The 15,156-nt window shown below is 40.1% G+C and overlaps 1 protein-coding gene across 1 annotated transcript; it reads right to left on the bottom strand.

Annotated features, from left to right (window-relative positions):
* Positions 1–1,025: 1,025 nt before the first annotated feature.
* On the bottom strand, positions 1,026–5,114 carry emilin3a (elastin microfibril interfacer 3a). Its single transcript, XM_061058139.1, has 4 exons — positions 4,689–5,114; positions 4,398–4,517; positions 3,656–4,263; positions 1,026–3,459 (listed from the first exon to the last, which is right to left on the bottom strand). Exons 1-4 carry the CDS (start codon positions 4,838–4,840, stop codon positions 1,499–1,501), a joined length of 2,841 nt encoding a protein of 946 aa, XP_060914122.1. The 5' UTR covers positions 4,841–5,114; the 3' UTR covers positions 1,026–1,498.
* Between the last annotated feature and the right edge of the window lie 10,042 nt (positions 5,115–15,156).

Raw genomic sequence — 15,156 nt, forward strand, 5'->3', positions numbered from 1 at the left:
GAGGTGTGACTGTGAACTGAAAGGGAGGGATGGGAGGAAATGGAAAAGAAATCAGAAATATGCAACGGAGATCTGAATGTGGGACTCATTTGGTGAGGCAGGGAGAGAATTATTTTCTTTTGTGAAAAGGTAATAAAGCCATACAAAAAATAATTACATTATAACTCTAGGTTGATCCAATTTAACTTTACACTTTAAATAATATAATACAATTTGTAGGTAGGTAATGTGTTAAAGATTGCTTGTGGAAATATTTTCTCAATCTGTTGTTGCAGGTGTCAATGAACTTGCATCATTACTGACATTGGTATTTGCGTCTCAAGATTGCTCCATTATTCAATACCTCCAACATTTTTTGTCTATCTTTTCTGTCTGCCCTTCATTCCTCACTGGCATTTTGTTATTATTCCCCACTAGTCTCAGCAGTGGGCTCCTCTCCCACATAGCCGTCATTTTAACGATTGTTTGTCCGATAGGGGAGCAGGAATTAACAGGGGAGGGTTATTGGCAAAGTCATGTCTCGCCTAATTGTAATGTCCAATGAGAACCAGGTTCAGACAGCTGGCTGAAGATCTGCAGCCTTTACAAACATAATAAGATATATGTTTCTGTACTGAAGTGCTCCTTGTCTGTCTGTCTGAATCCCCTTGTCATTATTGACAGCCTTCTGCCAAGAAAAAGCAATTGCAATACATTTTAAAATATGTTCTCTGAATAAACATATCCTTGGTCAAATAACCCCCCCTGGTCCCCAGCAGTAAACAGTATTAATGCTTCTCTGTTGCACTCTTGTGGTTTCCCCACCTCTCTGCATCAATACCTCTCATTTTTATGTTGAAACACAACTTGTTTCTGGGATTTAGGGTTGGTGTTCAGACAACCCACAACATACCCCAGAACAGTATTTAATATGATTGTGTATGTATGTATCAAACTGCAAACATCTATTATCCAAGCAAAAATTAATTAAGAAACTTCTTTATTGGAATATAATGGTGAAGAACTTTGAAATGAAACTGTGCAGCTTGACATAAAACAGAATTTTTACAACCGTAATAGAAATCAATACTTAAGTGAAAAAGTAAAAAAACACAATATCTAGTAAACTTCGGACATAGGATAAACAATAAAAAACCTAAACATGTAAACATTCTAAAACAACTTTTCATATATGATTTTTGGTAAGCTTTACAGAAACAGAAACAGTATCACATGTGCAATTTGATGCTATAAATCCCTTCTTCAATCACTAGGGCTCTATATGATGGTCCATTCTGACAAAAAAAATCATGTCAGCACCTTCATGATTCTGTGTTATTAGTGCAGTCACATTTAGCTGCCTTTTCCTTTCTATCAAAAAGAAGCCTGTCATTATCAGTGCAGGTTCAAAACCTTTGTATTTTACAATTCAAATAATGAGATGTGGTTTTTGTGGACCCCAGTTATAAATACACTATTTTTCATTCATTTTTTAAATATGTTGTTGATTTAAATTGAACTAATTTAAAGTGAAGGTGTCCCCTCGTTTCAGCTCTGTTTCCAGTTCAAGAGTCTGTTGTGTTGGCTCTGCCTTGGAGGTGCAGTTTCTGAGTTCAGCTCTAAGCTCAGAAAGCTGCTGAGTATGACTAGAGAGAGTCCCGTTGACCTGCAGGAGGAGGCCGCTGGATTGACCTTCCAACTCTTGCCTGATTCTCTCCAGGTCCTCTGCCAGGAAATTCAGGCCATTACACTTGTCCTCCACATTGGCAACACGCCCCCCAACCACAGTTACCTCTTTCTGGACCCCCAAAGCAGTGCTTCGACAGCCTCCGACCTCCTCAGCTAGCCTTCGCCTCAACTCCTGCAGCTCAGCCTTAAGGCGAGTCAGTCTGCGCTCACCTGACCCAAGCATTGAGGCCTGGTGTCCAACCAGCTGGACTACACCCTTTATCTGCTGGGCTAGACGGGCCTCTCTCTCATGCCAGGAGTTGTTTGCTTGACCTACCTGATGCACCACTGTCCCAAGTGAATCCTGGAGGCTCTTCAGGGTGTGGTTGACTGAGCGGACATTGAACTTGAGGATTGTGAGCTGTCCTTGGGTGGGATGGCCTCCCTCTACTTGATCCTGTTGGTCTTTGCGGGTCAGTCGCCTAAGTATGTTGTTTAGTGTGGCATTAAGCCTGCGCAAACGGTCATCTTGCATGTCAAGAACCTCTTTCAAATCCTGCTGCTTTTCCAGGTTAGCATTTGACGCAGCAGAATCTCCCTGGATGGCAACTGAATTTTGTGGTGAGGAACAGGAAGAGGAGCAGAGTCTCTCAAGGCTGCTTAGTTGCTTCTGCAGTCTGTCGACATCCACCTCTAGTCTCTCTTGCAAGGACTCAAGTTCTGTCTCAAGAGCTGGAACAGCATGACCCTCCAGCAGAGCAGGGGCCGTGGCATTACCCAGCTCCTCCAAAGCTGTCAGTAACCGGTATTCAACAGCCCTCAACTTACCCTCCATTCTGGACTCCAGGCCATGTCCATTCATGGCTTTGTCTAAGACACCATCCCTCCTTCCAGCCTCATCACTTTGAATCTTCCCAGTCAAGTTGAGTTTGTCCTCTACATACCCCAGACGCCCCTCCAGAATCCCCTCTATATGGTCCTTGTGTGCTCCCAGCTCCACTCTCAGGTGCCCCTGGGACTGGTTTAGGCCTGTCACTGATGTTTCCAAGTGCTGCACCCTTTCTGTCAGGCCACTCACACTATTACTGCAGCTCTCTGTAGCCTTTAAACCATGAATCTGTGCCTGGAGCTTTCTCAGCTCTGATCTTAAGTTTGCGTTACTTTCCTCCAGAGCATCTTCCATCTGCTCCTGCTTCTCACCTTGTTCCCTCTGGCACTGACGACGCACATCCCCGGCTTTCTCCTCACATCGACCTTCTGCACTCTCCACACGCTTCTCAAACCCACCAAGAATTTCTGTCCTTGCCTCACTCAGCTTCGCATCCATTAACTTCTCCAAAGCCCCTGGTGCACTGCCTCCAAGGTTGTCAGTGGTGTTTGATACAGCACCTTCTGTATTTGACATCTTTTTCAGTGCTCCATCGTGTCCCATCACTGTCGTTTTTAGTTCCTGCAGCTCTGCAGTCTTGGCTTTAAGCTCTAGCTTGAGCTCCTCCACTCTTCCGTTCAGTTCTGTAAGGCCTGGAAACACATGTCTGCCATCTAGACCCTCTGTGTCAGAATCTCCCCCAGGAATCTCTACAAACCCCACAGTGTCCGGACTAGAGGAAACAGCTGGAGCAGGAACGGGGCCCGGGACAGCTGAGAGCAGAGCTGATAGCATCCTGTTGGCATCCTCTCTTAGCGAGGCCCGTAGACTATCTTCCAGTCCATTCACAGTACCCCTCAGGATCTCCAGGCCCTGGTTTAGACGTTGCACATCCTCCTCCATTCGAAATATTCGTTCCTCTGTTTCGCTGTCTAGTGTCTGGCCTAAAGAGAGAAAGGTTAAGCTGTTAACATTGGTACCAACAAACTTTTGGGCCTTGATGTTATAGTTGTACAAATTTGGTAAAATGCTATATCAGTCTTTCAGAGCTCAAGATTGTAATTGTAAGCTTGTAAATGTGTAAGCTCATTTTTGTTATTATCCAGAGTTAAACAACAAAAAAAAAGACATACAACACACCTATTGGTTCACCCTCACGCTGTTCAACACCAGAGGGAATGGGAGGGATTTCGTCTGGTATGTGTTCCTCAGGTCCTTGGCTGTGCTCGAGCTCATGATCATGCTCATGCTCTTGGTCATGCTCTGTGTGATGTGGTTCTTGTAGCTCTGGCTTTGTCTCTGCCTCTGGTTGAGGTGGAAACGGCTCAAAGGAGGTGTCTGGGTAGGAGGAAGACCCTGGAGGCCCAAAGTGGCGCATAGGGTAAGAGTGAAAACTGCTAGTGGGAGGTCCTTTGGGTTGACTCCATGGGTTGGCCTTCATAACACTGTTGATAGGTGGACCCTTGAACATGGGACCCCTGAACATGGGACCTTTGTACTGTGGGCCCTTGAATTGTGGGCCTTTCATTGGTGGGCCTTTCATTTGAGGGCCTTTCATTGATGGGCCCTTCATTGGTGGGCCTTTCATTTGAGGGCCTTCGAATGGCGGCATCATTTTCATCGGGTGTTGGTAAACTGGAGGTCCCTCCATACAACCATACCCAGAGTAACCAGGACAACAACGCCACTCCAGCTCTGTGACAGTTTTATGTGCCACCTTGTACATTGGTTTGTACATCAGTCGATACCTGAGGGGAACAACAAACCTTTTGTCAGAAACCTGACTTTTGTGCCATGAAGTAGTGTAATTCCAAAGAAAATTTAGTTACCAGCTCAAAGGCTGAATATCTTAATAACATAATAAGAACTGCTGATTACTCACAGAAGAGTTGGACATTTTTGACCCCAGGAACACTTGTTGTACTCTGCTTTTACATAGGGTGCTGCCCCATCCTGCACAGTGAAGGACACTGTCTTTTCAACAACATAGGCACAATGATTCCTTTTAGAGAGGAGATAAAGAGGAGAAAATAAAGTTTGGACAAATAATTGTATTTTGTTTTTGTCTTTCAAAATACTGCATTCTGTAAATACAAGCGAAATGTATAATTTGATCTAATCTTAAACAGTGTAAATGTTATTCTTCAGAACAAGAAACAGAGATCAAACTTACTTGTGTCTGCTGGTGGGTTTCCCTTGTTCATGATGTGGACTGAGCCCAGCTTTATACTGGTTAAACTGGAAGGGTCTGTAGAACTTGGTTTCGACAATTGTCAAAAATAGAGTGAAGAACAAAATGGAACACGATGCCATCTCAAAATGCATCTTTCAATATCCACGTAAAAGGTCAAGATTTGAGTTAAAGGACTCTTCAAGCTGAGGAAATTTTTTTTAAAGAAGAAAAAAAAGTATTCCCCCGTCCAGGGCATGTAAAGCCTCAGTTCCACTGTATCCACTTTGTGTGGAAATGATGGAATTGCCCAGTCTCGAAACACATAGAAGTCACAACAGTCTCTGCAGAATAACCTTTCTTGGCTGAAAGCAAAAATGCCAACCTGTGAAAGTTGACCCTGACTGTGGCTGTGGGTGTGGTGGACTGAGCTAGTGACAACAGTCCACTGTGAGTTTGGTGGACTTCTAACTCCACTAATAGGGCCCCACTTGCACCACATCTGCATATCTCCTCCCACCCATCCTCCTCAAAGTAACACCAAAGTGACGCAGGAGGAGACACGACAGCCCTCGCCTTCACATTTTTTCCTGTAGAATTTTTGAGAATTTAGATTTATAGAAATAGGGGTTTTATTATACATCTATTTCAAGTGTTGCCTCTACCATTTAAGACGGAAGCTGAAGCCCCATTAGCTATTTTCCCATGTGACATCACAGCAACCCAGAGGGGAAAACAGCACGTCATGTCCAGAGTCAACAACACCAATCCTTTACCCAAAATAGACAGCCTCACATTTCTTGGTAAAAGTGAGGGAAAAGGTGATTCAAGGCAAATGGTTACAAACAATGTGTTTTTCTTCTTTCTTTAGAGGAAGAAGAAGATGTACCCTGTTGTGTGTTTGATCCTTTAGGTTTTTTCAAAAAGGATATTTTGACATATTGGATGTCACAGATATTGTGCATGCTGTCTTGAAACTAAATGAAACAGAGCACAGGAACAACTGTGCTTCATCTGCTATGAAAAGTCAGAATGTCCGCTGTAAAAAAAGTACATTGAGACTTTGATAGCAATACTGGCAAATATGTTGAACTGATGGAGATTAGAAAAGCTGCCAACAACACTGAGCAAAAGCAATTTCAATAAAGGAGATGCTCCTTAAAAGGGTGAATGTGTGATATCCCTATTATTCTCTGCAGCCATTTCCAGCACCCATTTCCCCAAATGCTCTTATGATTCCTTCAATATCATTATCCTTAGAATGACATTCATGAAGTTTTCACACAGTATAGATCTGCAGCTTAAGAAATAAATGTGTAGATCAATAAAGCAAAGTCACTGATAGAAGTACCATGAAAAATAAATACTTATATAAGTATTAGGACGGGTTAGTCAAAATATTCTTTATTACAGTACTTGAATACTTAATTTATTATATAAAGTAGAAACATAGAAAACATTTGTTCTTTTGCTTCATAAAATACCTAAAAATGAATTTGTTTTCCAATTGTGTAAAATGCTACCTAGTGAGTGGTACTAAACTAGAGTTGGAACACCTCGGGTTATTTTGCTCCACACATATACATTGACACAGTTGAAACCTCGACCTAACAGCAAACCTCCAGGAACTTGAACAAATACAAATAAATACCCTGTGTTGAAGACTGTGACAGTACACACCCATGCTTAAGTGCCTTTCCTCACAAGCCCACACATTCATTCACAACACTAGTCTTTGTGCAGCTATAGAAGTTCATAGAGAAGCCTGGCAGCTCCACTGTACCACAGCTACAACACTTTCCACTAAAAGACGAGCTTGGTGGAGCTACATTTAAATTACACATATTTATCATAATCAGTTATTTTGAGGAATTTCTAATAAAGTTAAAAATTTCAAATTCAAAGTGAGGCATTGAATTCCCAATGTCCACCTTTGGACGACAAACTGAACCCTCCAATGAAACCTTTGCTAAAGTATAAAGTATTTGAAAGCTTTTACTTTTATACTCTAAAATTGTTCATTATGTTTCACTCTTCTCTCCAGCCTGTGCTTCTGTTCCATTACTGTGGAGAGTGCAGGCCAGCATTAGACCGAGTGTGTCATTCCTTTAAGAAGGTAAAAATGTACCTTGTTATTGATATATGGATCACAAGGCTGTCTGTGACTTTTCAGAGTGTAAAGAGTATTGAGCGTGACGATGGAGCAAACCAAGTAGCACAGTTTCCATTTATCACATGAGAAACAGTTTGAAGGACTGTCCCAGACTGTAGTTTAGTTTTTTTGGATAAAAAAACAGATTCATTAACCCAAGTACCATACTTGAGAATAATGTTTTGGTGCTTGAATTTTCTTTACTTTTTCCATTTTATACTCCTCTAAAATTCTAGTGCACTTAGGGTTGTCAAAAAATTTGATGAAGAAAACAACAACATGGATACCCGTTTCTAAACCACGCCAACAAAAAAGTTCTAGGCACCCAAATAGTTTAATTTCTTGTTTTTAATTACTTTAAAATTGCAAGCAAACTCCTGAACACTGTCTAAATTGCACAGAAGCTTTGGCAGCGATTAGTTACCGAATATAGACCCAATTTAAGATATTCCTCTACAAATTATCACTCACAATCCCATTGAACCGACCTGTAAATTTAAATGGACCACGACTGCTGTCTCTCTTTCACTCATAGCAGCTTTGGGTTGAAATGTTTTTCAACTTCGGTACATTGCAGTCTACCATCGCTCATTAAAATAATGGAGGTTGTATCATTTTTTAAAAAGTGGTTTTGAAAAGCAAAGTATCAAACATTTAGACAACCTTAATTCCACTACATTTCAGAGTGACACACTTTTATTTCAGGGAGCTAAAACAGTTACATGCTGTTTACACAAGTCTGATAATGTTACATAATGCATCAGTCACAGGGGAGATGTTTTCTGCAGAAAGAGGAAATTGTTTTATAGTGCATTAAGTACATGGAACTCACATAACACAGAGGTAGGATTTTAATGAAAGACTTTAACCTGTAGTATTTCTACCACTGATTATATTTTCAGACCACCAAGTCTGACATTCTTTGAAAATGATTTGCTGGGACCATTGTAACATGAACTCATTTAAAAACAAGAGTAACACTGCGTCCATTATGTTGCAGGGTTCGTTTGATTGACCCCCTTCTTAGACGCAGGCCCATTTCCTGTATCCTGTTTGTACCAGGTCCCACCTCCTCTACCTGGAAACACCCTGTTCAGTGCAGATACACACGACAGCTTGTGTGTGTTTCATATTCTCCGTGAGCCTTTTTTACCCTCGTGATTTGTCAACAAGCTCTCATTGTATGATGTGAAACATGCTGCAGAGCGCACAAGCACCCAGCCTCGGACTCTCTGCTGCTGTGAAACAAGAGCAGCTTTATTCTGACGGCTACACCCAGAGTTTCCCCTGAATGGCATCACACAGTTACAGCTGTTTTAGCTTCCACTCACCTGCCCGTCATAACGCATACGTCAGACTTAAGCTGTTCATTGACTTCTCGGCACAGCCACAGAATGAACAGGGTGAGGTCGGCATGCTCGTGTGTCTTTGAGAGTCTGAAACATATGGGTAGTTTCATTTCTGTTTATCCCTTTTCCTATTTCCTTTTGTTTAGTTTTAACACCAACCTCCCAAATTCTGAGCTGCTCTGTAAATCTTGTGTGTGTGTGTGTGTGTGTGTGTGTGTGTGTCTTTGGTTTTCAGTAAAGTTTGTGTTTTTCTGGACTGAGTGGCTTTGGCAGTGCTCTTCAAACAGAACTGGCACGGAATTTCTTTTTTTATTTGCATGGAAAGCAGATGAGTTGGAACGCGATCCAAAGGAAATTCTTGTTTTTTCTCTTTTTTTTCAGTTTTGTAATGCAGGAGACATTTTCTGAATATATTTGTGTAAAGACATGAATGATTCATAAATTGGTGTCAGAGGGTTTAGGGGTAAAATGTGGGAAATACAAGTAAAGTTGTGGAATTTGCAGCATTGTTTGTTTTAGAGTGGCCTGTAGTATATCTGCTCCTGTATGTTCACAGCCGTGTAAGTTACAAACCAGGCTAATAGGTTGCAACACTTCATTCAGCCTAACCTTGTTTCCTGTGAAAAAAAACCTGTTTCTTAAAGATTGTTCAGTTTACATAAATGCTCACTTAAAATATCCTGAACTGGATTTATACTTTGTGATATGTTTTAGTGAGTATTTTTCTTTTTCGGTTCCCATGAAAAATAATTTATTCTCTTTAGAATAAAGTCGTTAGATAAAACAAATGTTGGTCTGGGAGATCTCATTTGGTGGCCACATGAGGAGCCAGAGGTCAAGGCACACTTCACACACTCGCCCAAGAAGTTCAGTGTATTTGCTGTTGCCAGACTCATGGCAGTGTGTACACATCTGGAGACGGATAACACACACACAAGCACACACATACACCAACCAACAAACAAACACACACACACCTCTCTGCAAGGTCTCCTCTAAAGAAATCCCTCTCCCTTAGAATAAGCTTTTCATGCTTTCAATTTCCCTTCCTTGATTGTTCCTGAATTCTCTTTTGTTCCCAAAGAATTGTTATTTTTTCGTTGTTGTTGCCATTGTTTCCCACATCTAGCTGTTTTGAATTCACTGTTTCAAAACCATTCTGAAAATGCGTTTATTATATATTTTGTATTACTTTGACACAAACATCCACGGCTTTCAAAATGTATGAATTATTTTCAGGCTAAACTAAAAGCAGAGCTCAGTTATTTACTTTTTACAATCCTCTAACAACAAACAAACCACCAACTTCATATGTTGGTAATCCTCAAGTAGAATACAAACCAACAAACAACACCTTACTGTAACTCTACATTAGACTGCAATGGTATATAGAAATGACTAAATGGTAAGCACTTTGTCCTCTTCTGCAGGACTTCAGATTTGCATTTGAATTATTAAACTGTATGTTTGGGGTATGTAGAGATACATATACATAAATACAGTAGATAGCTGGATAGATAAGTCTTTAGTTTTTCTAAGGTTGACTGAAAATCAGATACAAACTCCTCACTGTATGTTGAAGCTCCTTGTGTGTGTAAGCATACATGGCCAATAAAGCTGTTTGTGAAGAATTTGGGTTGGGGGGTTGGTGAGTTCCCCCCAATTGAGAAAATGAATTCCAGGCCCTGCTTACAGTATTTTAAAGTACAGAAACATAATCATCAACATATATTGTAAGTACCCAAAGTCAAAGTACTTTAAGTAATTTAAACTGTGAGATAGAATAGCTATGAGACTTTATCATGATTTATTAGATGAGATATTTATTAACAATCTTCTTTAATTTACAAATGATCGGCTAACAGAAGCTATTAAAATGTGTTTGAGTAGAAAGTGGTTCAAAATTAAAGTATTTAAGTGTAAGAACATTAAAATGTGCCTCATTACAGAACATAAGTATATTTACTATTAAGGCAGTTTAACACAATCGATTCAACCATACATTGCTTTATGTTTTTTTTACTAATTCAATATCGAATCAGAAAATCCTGAAATTGATCATTTCTGTTGTAATGAAGCCCCCCTCCTGTAGGGGCGCTGTGGATGCCTCCATACTGTGATTTGCGTTGCACAGAGATCCCACTTGACTAAACAACATCTGTAAAATACAAATTGGTGTTCGTTTGTTCTCAACCAATACAAAGAAAACACACATTGTTATTAAACACATTTTAGTAGGTACTGTAATGAATTATCTGCATATTTTTCTAGTTTATTTGTAGTATTGAATCAATATCGAATCAAAGCATATTGATCTACATGCTCTCGAATCGTGACCCAAAGAATTCAAATGGAATTGAATTATGAGATTCTTGACAGCCCTATTTTCTAGTTAATTTTCCATCACTGTTTTAAGGGTATTAAACAAAAAACATATTGTTGGATAACTATTGCCTTTATAGACAACCCTGTAGAGAAACCAGAAAAAAACTCAACTTTAAAGGTTACTGTTGAATGTGTCACAGTGATTTTGTAATTTTGTTAATATAATATTGAACAACAGGGAAATATTGCGCTGTACCAACAAGAGTACTACCCCTCTCTGTTAACTGGATTATACTGCCCCCTTGTGTTAACTACTGGTTTAGATGTTAAGAGGACAAATTTACATTTCTAGCCTTTCTTTCAAATGCTCTGACTTGATCAACAGCTCACCATGTACCCAAAAGATACTATTTAATTATGAACCGTTAACTCGTACTGTAGTGTTTCTGTACAGTATCTTAAGTATTTGGACTGGAAGTAATTGACTGCAGGATTTTTTTCTAACTCTGGAATGACCAATAAAATGGATGAAAAGAATTCCTTTGTTCAACATTAAAACAAAAGCCAGCTGCTCAGAGTTAACCTCAAATGTATGCCATTAATATTTGAGGCCCTTTGATGTACTCTCCTGTGGAAACTATTAATTCAACTCTTCCTTTCATCTCTTAGCGCTCTAACCAGGCCAAATGAGTCCACGCTGAAAGTTTAAGAGGAGCCCCAGTGCTCCAGTCTCTGTTTCCTTAGAAACATCTGCAGAAAGAAGAAATCACACCCACACACTACCAATTACACCAAAACTAGTTAGCCGCTTTTACAATCCCATGAGTGATTTGTGGTGTAAATGGGATGTACTACAATGAATTTCTGTGACCACTGTTTCTACTGTAGAGGCGGTAATGAATGGGAAGTTCACTGCGGGTAATTCAGGCAATGATGATGGGAGGATGAAGAAGAATGTCTGTCAGATGATGTTATCTTTTGTGGAGTCATTTGAAATAAACATCAATAAGAAGATGCAGTATGAAAAACAGCGGGGAGCCTCGCCTTGGATCCACTCTTGGCATCTTTTGATTCTTAAAGAAAACAACAACCAGAGAAATAAATTAGGACATTCAAGACGAGGCTGACACACCACTGAAAACTGACAATAATTAGAGCCGGATTGTTACTAAGAATAGTGGATCCTTTGGACTGCAGGGCATGATGTGCTGCCTCCAATTTAGACCTCGTCCTTTAACTATGTTACGTTCCCCGTAGTTCTAGGGGATGCGGGGAACAACAAATTTAAATTTACCCGGAATCAAGGTGGAGACCAGAATTCGGTTTCAAAAATAATAGTCGCTGTATTTATTTGTACAGGAAACACACAAGCAATAACCAGCTTTAGGTGCACCCACAAAGGTACACAAATTTAGAAAAACTGCAACGGAGACGATCTGGCACTCCAGCAGCCTGTGTCCCAGCACACGGATGTGACTCCCTCTCTTCCCCCCTGCAGCCAGTACCTTTTATTCATCGGCGGCATGCGTACACAGGTGATTCCACTTCTCCATCAGTCTCCCCCAGAGATGGGCAGAGTACCAACCTGTCCAGGAGCTCAGAGAGGGAGGGGAGACAGACACAGACAACACAACCCATAACAAACTACCTGTGACTAAAATGTTGCACGGCCTCAGGAGAGGAAAATTTGTGTTTTTAAATTTGATATGCAAACTTTGAATAGTCTCAGAGTTCCCAAGAACTGGAAGGTTTACTTATGATCTGTAACATTCATTCATTTTTTATATATTTTTTTAAAGATTTATTTTTGGGCCCTTTTGTGCCTCTACTGGAGAGACAGGACAGTGGACAGAGAGGAAACCAGGGAGAGAGAGAGTGGGGAACGACATGCGGGAAAGGAGCCACAGGCCGGACTCGAACCCGGGCCGCCCGCCCGGAAGACCACAGCCTCTATACATGGGGCGCACGCACCAACCACTGCACCACCAGCGCCCCATTCATTCATTTTTTATCGCTCATGTTTGCTGTAACTAGCGTCCTAAAATTGCTCTCTTGTTGAGTGTTGGAAGAGAAGATCAACACCACTCTCTTTTGAAGTCAGACGACTGGCAATCTTTTTTAGCCATTTTGAGTCCTCTTGATAAGCTAAACTAAGTTATTTAACAGCACCCCCCAAATTGTCATGATAAAGCTGCATCTCTTGTCTGTGATTTAATATACTTTCAATGAATGAGGTGTAACATGGGAGTCATAGAGGTGCAGCTAGAAATGTGTAACCTTTTACTGAGCAAAGCTGTCTTTCCCTCTGATCTCAGACTCATGCTAAAATAACTCTCTCTCTCCCAGCTTCACTTTTAACAGACGGATTGGAGAGTGGTTCCAGATGTGGAGGGGAAGTACATACACCTAATAATTGTTCTTTATCCCGCAGTGCACAACAGCGCCAAATCATCACCATAGAAGCTTGAATAAAAATAGACTTTATACTTATTACTTTCCTAAGCACCGATATGAATCAGAAAGGTACTGAAAGGGTTTTCATTTTAAGCAAATAGTTTTGATAAAGAATACCAAACATTATATGTTGTCAGCTGTTCTAGTGCTGAGCACTGCCTGCTCAGCTGCTCAGCTCTGCTACGTAAGCTGCAGTCAGTGCTGACAGTGTTTGGGCTGTGGAGTTGGATTGCACTCTGCTGGATAAGCTATGTGACATAAGGATTTCTATGTCGTCCATATTGTTTTCTGCATTTTCAAGTTGAGACATATCAGAAAATATATATGCCATTAGTAAAAAAAATTATAATAATACAAATCTGTAATAGGGCAATAAAGACCAATAATATAAACACTGTTATATTAATTTGGCTCTATGATCATAAACACAACTCCATGCACTGGGTGATGAATGACATTTGAAGGAAGCATTTGTTAGGTTGAGCTATGAAGGAATTATATTTGTTCTATGACGGTATTAGAATAATAATGAGGTGTGTTTTCTTGATCTAATGGACATAACAAAACTTATAAAGGATGCCATCAGGCTCAGAGACTCATCCTGTTTAACTCTTGACTGTTTTCTGAGTTATGGTTACATTTCTTTTGATCAGTTAGAAGGGAGATATTGGCTTGAAACTGAGGCACTTTGTACAATAACATATCTGTAGAAAATTTAAAAAGCTTTATATTCGAGAAAGGGACAAGCCTCCACCGGGGATCGACACAACAGACATCACTGTGATCTGCATTTTACCTTAGGTTAGTAAAACTATTCTGTTTCTTCAAGCACAGGAGGTAAAAACATTTCATATGTTTAACTCCAAATGCAACGAAACTTGAGTTTTAATTTAGGGGGGATTCAGAAGTATACACCGTCATTGAACTTGAAAGAAAAGCTGATTCCCCGGTTACAAACTTCTTTGTCACTAAAGGTGTAGCCTGTGAAAAACATCTACTGTATGTCTGTTCTCTTAGTGTAAGATCAGCTCATATTAACTTCCTTTACTGATCAGGTGTCCTGCACATCCCTGTCTAATATTTCTTGTTTCATAATGATAATATACATAATAATGCATACATTTATGAAGTGCTTTGAATCACAGTCATGGATAAAAAATTCAAAAGGCAAATTAACAAAGTAACTCTGTAATCAGCGCTCATCATCACACATTCACCACCACATTTACCTGCCTGACTCGGTCTCTGGAGGACATCTTCAGTCTGTACAAAAACTGAAGTGTTTCTTCTGGCTCCAATCCGATCATTTGAACATCTGTCATGCTTCTTGAACAGCTGTATTTCTATCAGCTATCAACTGTTTTAAATCCAAAGCAGCCTGATATAAATAAGATGAGGACCTCCAATTGAATTCAGTGCGGAGCCTTTAGGGATAATGTCTCAGCTACTCTCTCCAGCTTTAATAATATGTGTAGCAATGAATAAACTAAATTCTGTTTGGCCTCCTTTTTAAGGGGTTTTATATATTTTTGTGTGCCATCTTTGTAGTGGGAGATGCCATCCTGCGCGGACACGAGCTCCGTGCTGATTCTGAGATAATTCAGACAGGGTATTGATGAAAACATGATTATAACCTTAACCTATAGAAAACTCCTCTTAAGTAATTTCTTTTACAAACCATAGACATGCAGTCAATGGGTGTTTAGTTTATTTTTTTTACTTTTACGTTTCAAGACATCCCAGAAATTGAGACAAATTCAGTTGTTACCCAGTACAGAGAATACTGTACAACACTTACTGGTCACCCCAAAGATGTAGACATGTTGTAGAGATATATTCATGTAGGGCCATAATGAAGCCCAAAAACCTTTCTTTTAGTTTGACCAAGAGGTTCACATTCTTGTTTTTGTTTACATTAGCTGGCAATTATTGTTCTATAATAATCATCTCTTAACACTTTGTCTAAGCAACATCACGATGACTTCAAATGAGACAGGCTGATGCTAATTGACTGCAATGGAACCATACATTGATTATTGTGACAATTCTCAGGCTTCTTTTTCAGGCTTGATGCAGCAGTAGAAAGCTTTTCCAAACCATCCGAACCAGCTTTCAATTCCAGACTCCGGGATCTCATCCTGCACCACATCATTGGAGTTTCTAAGAGCTGGTCTTCTGCTAGGCTGCTTAT

Source organism: Labrus mixtus, chromosome 15, assembly GCF_963584025.1.
Source record: "Labrus mixtus chromosome 15, fLabMix1.1, whole genome shotgun sequence".
Lineage (NCBI taxonomy): Eukaryota > Metazoa > Chordata > Actinopteri > Labriformes > Labridae > Labrus > Labrus mixtus.